Source organism: Hypomesus transpacificus, chromosome 6 (genome assembly GCF_021917145.1).
Source record: "Hypomesus transpacificus isolate Combined female chromosome 6, fHypTra1, whole genome shotgun sequence".
Classification (NCBI taxonomy): domain Eukaryota; kingdom Metazoa; phylum Chordata; class Actinopteri; order Osmeriformes; family Osmeridae; genus Hypomesus; species Hypomesus transpacificus.
Genome location: NC_061065.1, coordinates 7,735,996 through 7,742,408, shown reverse-complemented (window position 1 = coordinate 7,742,408; position 6,413 = coordinate 7,735,996). Strand labels below are relative to the sequence as shown.

At 40.3% G+C, this 6,413-nt stretch overlaps 1 protein-coding gene across 1 annotated transcript; it reads right to left on the bottom strand.

Annotated features, from left to right (window-relative positions):
* Nucleotides 1–3,590: 3,590 nt before the first annotated feature.
* Nucleotides 3,591–6,185, bottom strand: otx2b (orthodenticle homeobox 2b). Its single transcript, XM_047021904.1, has 3 exons — nucleotides 5,699–6,185; nucleotides 5,154–5,305; nucleotides 3,591–4,847 (listed from the first exon to the last, which is right to left on the bottom strand). The coding sequence occupies exons 1-3, from the start codon at nucleotides 5,793–5,795 to the stop codon at nucleotides 4,227–4,229; spliced, it is 870 nt and encodes a 289-aa protein (XP_046877860.1). The 5' UTR covers nucleotides 5,796–6,185; the 3' UTR covers nucleotides 3,591–4,226.
* Between the last annotated feature and the right edge of the window lie 228 nt (nucleotides 6,186–6,413).

The following is a 6,413-nucleotide window of genomic DNA, read 5'->3' as shown; positions in this document are numbered from 1 at the left end:
CCTGTGTTTTATCTCGTCAGAATAAAACCGTATTTATATATTTTGACCCACACTTGTAACCATCCATATGTTTAAAGAACTAATCCAAATCCTAAAACTAGTCAAATGAATTCTTAATAAATCGTTATACATGTAGTGAATGACATGTTATTATGGGTATTTGGATGTGGATTATAATATGAAACCATACCATACCACGATACACGTATGATCCTTGATCTTCTGCTGTACTATTTGTATGTTGCTTTGGATAAAAGTGTCTGCTAAATGACTAAAATGTAAAAAGTAAATGTAAATACACAGTAGGTTCGAAAAAATTAGTCCTGCTTTCGACTCAAGGTCAAATTATGGTACAGAAATTGATACAGAAGCTTTATAAATTGTTGACATCATTTAGGTACTATTACATGCATCCTCCTCTTTTAAGTCAACAAATATCAAAAAGTAGAATATTATTTTGATAGTTGTCATATTTTGAACGTACTTAATGCACTCTCAACATGATGTCAAAGTTGTCACATTTGAGGTGACATTCAGTAAAAATAGCATCAACAGAAGGTGAAAGCAGCTATTATTGGAACAACACTTAGGAAGCCATGAAGACTTGGATCCTACGCAGGAAAAGCAGTCCTCTTGATCAAAACATTGGACCAGACCCAGATATCTCTCAAAGTTAAGGAACGTGACTGAGGAAAGACCTTGTCATGACATCTAATCATAGCAAACTAGTTGCTCTCTCTGAAGCTAATAAAATATTTTTTTCTAAATGGATTTAGGCAAATGTTGTTCTCTGTAACCATGGGGACATTACATGTTTATGAAAAAGTTTCATGGAAATTCTCCCCTTGTGTTGTATTTATAAAACTGAATATGCAGTATTCCTTTTGTGTGCCATAAAGATGACCAACTGACAAAAGCTGTACACTATGCAATTGATGCACATAGATTTACTCCACATGACATTGAAAAAACATTCTCAAAATATTCTCACATACAGGCTGCATTTAATGTGTGCATTTATTTAATGCATTTAATCCCATAAAATAATCTCCAAGATTAGATCCCATTAAACACTTATTTTTTTACATGCTTAGGAGGTCAAATGTGTATCAGTGTGCTTACTGTAGATCCATTAACTGTATTCCCCAACCGCCAGATTCAAACACTCTTTACAACACAGGAACACTATTGTTTCATTGAGCCAAATGAGATTCCATGTTTGTTTGTGCAGATGAATTATGTATGTGTTGATGTGTTGATATATGATAGACACTGCAGGATTGCCTGGGAATGTAGGCCACGTGTTTCTGCATAACAATAGTCTTCCGTTTAGTTCTCACAAACAAAGTAGCCTATCTGTTTATTTCGGAGGTTCTATTCTATGAACAAATGTAACGTCCCACTCCGTTGCTTGTTCTGCACCTGCTGCCTTTATAAATGGTTAAGACCTCAATAAGCAAATGTTTGCCTTTACAGGGAATTTGTGACAGCTTGGCAAAGTTTGCCATGAATTGCATTTCTATTGAATAGCACTCATCCGATATTTGGTCAGAATAGGCAACGATCTTTTTTTTAAAGCGACATTTTCAAACCCAAATGAGACCGAGCAATAATGCTTCTCGATTCATTCAATGTTCGCTATACTAATAATTTACAGAATTCATATCTAACATTTTAACATTATATCTAACATTTTACACTACAAGTAGTAGTGCAATAGGGATTTTATAAGGCTGTGACAATCTTGGCTTTCGGCTTTTGAGGATGCAGGTCACAGGACACTTGACTCTTCATGTCAACAAATTAAGACTCTCCAAGTCAAACAAAAGCAATTTCTCTTCATTCTCCTTTCTGGAAGCGTCATATCAGAGTTTCGCTCGTGCCAAACTGCTTATGGTTGGACGTCAATTTCCGTACGTCGCTTGGGAAAGCGTGACCGCCGTCAGACAGCTTCGTCCGGAGAGCATTATGTCAGCATTGACCGGGGCCTATTGGGACCTTTATTGTTTAAAATCTACAAATGCTTCTGAGAGGATTAATGAAGCGTCTGCCGCACCCATATGCCCCTTGTTGTCGCGTGTGTCTGCCTAATTAAAACCAAAAGCATCCTATTGGAATCTTGGACTGGGGTAGGCTACTTTTGATCCGTGACTCGTGACTCAATAAAATCAAATAATAGCCTATATGTCAGACTGGGCATTTACTGTTTTTGGGGTCTATATAGTATTTGTTTACTGTAGCGATGATGTAGCATCCATATCGAGATAGTAAAAGTTGTTCAGTTTTTTTGCGTTAGGCCCTAACCCTAATGTAAAACGTAGCTACTGAATTACGTTTTATAGTTGGAGCATTTTTAATCCACAGGTGCTATTCGTTTAGTTTACACCCATTGTTTCGTGTGTGATTATGATTAACTCTTTTGAAGGCCTCAAGCATCTCGTAAGAACAGAAGATGTTTTTAATTTCCACTATAGCAACATGTACGTTGGGGCATCGATTAAGGATTGATTTACTTGGATTTGCCTGTATTCAACAAGTGGTAAATTGGTTTAAAGACACTCTAGTTTCACGCCACTTTGATGGTCGTATGATTTACCCAGAATCATGCGCGTCGAAGTAAATCTCAAACAAATACATTTTTTAATAAAAATGAAATAGTAATGACTTGCGTCTATCTTGAATTTTTAATGAATTGTAGTTATTTCTTAATGACAGAGGTCTACTAGGTCGTTTGGAGTACTTTAGACTAGACATAATACGAAAATTCAGCCCATGAGGTTGTTTCATTAGGCCTATACAAATGAAGGCCCTATTCCAGGGGCATGGGATTAAACTAAACATCAATGTATTTATTTGATGTTGCCTACACAGTACTATCTACAGTCTAGGCTATATTGTCCCATGATGACACATAGCCTAACTGAAACTTTGAATTATCCGGTTTGAATATATTAATTAAAAGTGTTATCCTACTGTTTTTGTTTGGTTTGGTAACTATATTCACCAGTAAACAGCAGCCATTGTGGAAAGGTTTGGAACTAACCCTGCCCTCTCTTTAACAACCGTTAGGATCATCGAAAAAAATAAGGGATGATGAAAAAGAAATAAACAGGTTCGATGCCAGCGTGGGCACTTTGTATTTTCTCAAATACAGCAGGCAATTTTACTTAGTCTGGATACTTGGAAGGCAGCTCCCTGTGAACTGGACTGCGGCAGCCAAAATGAACACACTCCAGTGAAACGCTGGATTATCTTTCAAAGGATTAGCATAGGTTTTCCATTCTGCACATTCCTGCTACTAATACTTGAAATCGTGTTCAAGCACAACGCATTGGGCTCAATGACGCAGCCTGTGGTTTTGACAGAAAGACTGTTTCACAACGACACACACATTTATAGTTAAACAAGTGACACATGTGGAATCGATTCAAACTCTTTATTAATGTGCGTGGCCTCAATACCAGTACGACAACCAGTTGTCATTGATGGTTTAATGGATTTAGCTGCTTGATGATCTGCTCCCTCGTACACATTTCGACCACACTCCCTACTTCAACTAATATTTTGCAATAATAATTTATCAATTTCAACACTTGAACATTAAAAAATATGAAATTCACAGTTGGATGATCGCTGGCGAAGAGCGAATTGCATACAGAAATACAAAGACCACAATCTTACAAATCTAACACAGATAAATCAAAAACACTTAAAATTGGACAATTCTTAACACACGCATACCGACTGATTGTCTCTTTGAGCTAGTCTTATAAACATTTTTATTTAAATTAAATAGTGCATCCAGGTTCGCCTCATAGGCGCGCTCACACTTACTCGCGCGCACACATACGCACACACTCACACACAATGCTTTGATCTAAGGGCCCCTTCAGAATGCCAACCAAGAGGGTCGGCGAGTCCTAAGAAGCTTAGGAAAAGCTGACCCATTCCACGCACTCAACCGGGTTGAATCTTCTCTTGATCATTTTCTTCTTGGGTAGCAATAGTTATATGTCCTTGATGATCAAAGTTAAGGAGTTTACTATGACTGTTCGATGTATTAGCCCAACAGGGGAGAAAACTGGCATTGACTGGCAGTTCTCTCTGCTGCCTGAGGTAATAGTTTGTACTTCAGGCCCAGTCGCTGGACGGCTTTCCTTTTCCCAACCTGTCTTGGCGCATGATGTTTTGTTCAAAACATTGTGAAAAAGATCGTTTCAGTCTTTTCACAATACCTGAAATTTCCACGATGATGCCTGGTCTTTGTAATCCAAACAGTCAGCGTTGAAATTCAGTTTCCACGATCCCGTTTGGTCTTTATAATCCACACAGTCTGCTGGGCCGCTGAAGCCCAGGCCCGCGGGCCCATACCCCGTCGTGGAGAGTGAGGACGCTGGGCTCAGGTGACTGGAAACCCCGTTCGTGCCCATTGGACTCATGGTAGAGCCTGCAGCAGATAGTTGGTGGTGCATAGGCGAAAGGTAAGACCCGCAGTCCATCCCTCCAAAATACGACGAGGATCCCGCGTAACCTTGGTTGTATCCTGACGCTTGTGAATATGTCATAGGGTAGGTTCGTTGCATGCACGAAGATGAGGAGGTAGAGAGTGGATCAGAGAGAGGGGAGATGGAGGCCGGGCTCCAGATGGACACTGGAGCACTGCTACTGCTCACAGCGGGAATTGGAGTGCTGGAGGGTGGCGTAAACTGGCCGCTTGTGCCGCTCTCAGAGCTAGCCTCTCTTATCGGGGAACTTTTCTTTTTGACGGGCCTTGTCTTGCTCTGGGTGCCGCTCTGAGTTTGTTGTGCCTGTTGGCGGCATTTTGCCCTCCGGTTCTTAAACCATACCTGCAACAGAAAAAATTGATTAACGCGGGCCAAATCGAAAAGCCATGGAAATTAACATGTGGTTGATCGAGAAGAGATGACAGGCTTTAGAAATCAACACAAAAGAAAATATTTAGGCACCAACTTGCCTACCACTCACCACGAGGTGACTATTCATTAGAAACTGAATGAAATGTGTAGAGGACACTTGAAGTGAAGTGGCGTCTGAGTGGCTACTTGACATCTCAGAACCAAATATTGAACATCGCACCATTACAGACGCAAAACTCTAAGCAGACATGTTTTGAGCCACGGCTATAACCTCACCTGAACGCGAGACTCAGGTAGATTGATCTTCAAGGCCACTTCCTCTCGCATGAAGATGTCAGGGTAGCGGGTCTTGGCGAACAAGTTCTCCAGAATGTCGAGCTGAGCGCGCGTAAATGTGGTCCTTTCACGCCTTTGCTTACGAGGGGTAGCTGTGGACAAAACAATCAATCGTAAATAAAAAATAAAACACAAACAAAACTCTAAATATGTTAGAATTTGAGCAGTGAAATATTACATAAATGTTGGCTAAAAACAAGTAGATCATTGGTAAAATCAGACGTCTATTGATCAAGACTTAAGGCTTGCCCATTAAATATGTTATCTCAACGCAGGTCTAGTTATTATAACAGTGTCGCCAATGTGAAAGAAACGAATACTTTGAACGTAATACATATATTTTTTTAGTCATAGTAATTTATTATTTTCTTTTTCGTTTTTAGTATAGGCTAACATTCGATTAAAAGAGTGAAAATTACGTCGATCCGGACATCATTTTTTTTTTAAAGTCAGTCCTGTATAATAAAACATTTTTATTTTCTCACCGGGGTATCCTACAGAAGGGTGCAGCAGGTCCATCCCAGAGGTAGATAAACTCAGCCCGTTGACTGTGTAAGGTGGTTGCTTCAGATACGACATCATAGCAGCGTTCGGTCGAAGGGCAAAGTTGGAGAAAATGTTGAAAACCCAGAGAGCTTTGAAAAGCTCCTTAAATCCTGAACGGTGTAAGTCTTCTTGTTGTTCAACACCTGAAGATTTAGAACATGGGAAAATGTTAGCCTGTGGTTTTGGTTATCGATAGCCTTGGTTAGCCTTCGAAGTCGCTCTCTTTACGCTGGGTGATGGATTTAAAAAATGAGCGTCGTTGCATGCGCAGCGCTCTTTAAGCAGACCCCAGACCCCCAGCTGTCATCGTGGACTGACGATGTTCTGCCTGACAAACGTTTGCGCCACTATACCCCCCTCCGTCACACCCCCATCTTTATGCACACACACTCTCTCTCTACTACTCACTCAACACCAACCACCAAAAAACATCCCATTTAGTGATGCACGCTCTCTCGGAGAACAAAACATTGTCGTTAAATTGCGCACACTCATTTGGCCCCAACCAGGCGTAACATTTGCATAGTACCCACAGGTTAGGAGCAGCTAATTGTCTTCAGAATAGACGGCCTGATTGGGGGCCATTGCAAAAACAAAGGCCACTGTTGACCAGATAAGTAATACTGATAACAAAAGATCCTTTAGACGATAAAT

What these genes read in the sequence shown, in the direction of transcription:
- otx2b (XM_047021904.1), bottom strand. Translation starts at nt 5,795, where the DNA reads ATGATGTCGTATCTGAAGCAACCACCTTACACAGTCAACGGGCTGAGT. An exon ending in CCCTTCTGTAGGATACCCCG is followed by an intron (nt 5,306 to 5,698) that starts GTGAGAAAATAA and finishes TTTTGTCCACAG; the next exon opens with CTACCCCTCGTAAGCAAAGG. An exon ending in TACCTGAGTCTCGCGTTCAG is followed by an intron (nt 4,848 to 5,153) that starts GTGAGGTTATAG and finishes TTTCTGTTGCAG; the next exon opens with GTATGGTTTAAGAACCGGAG.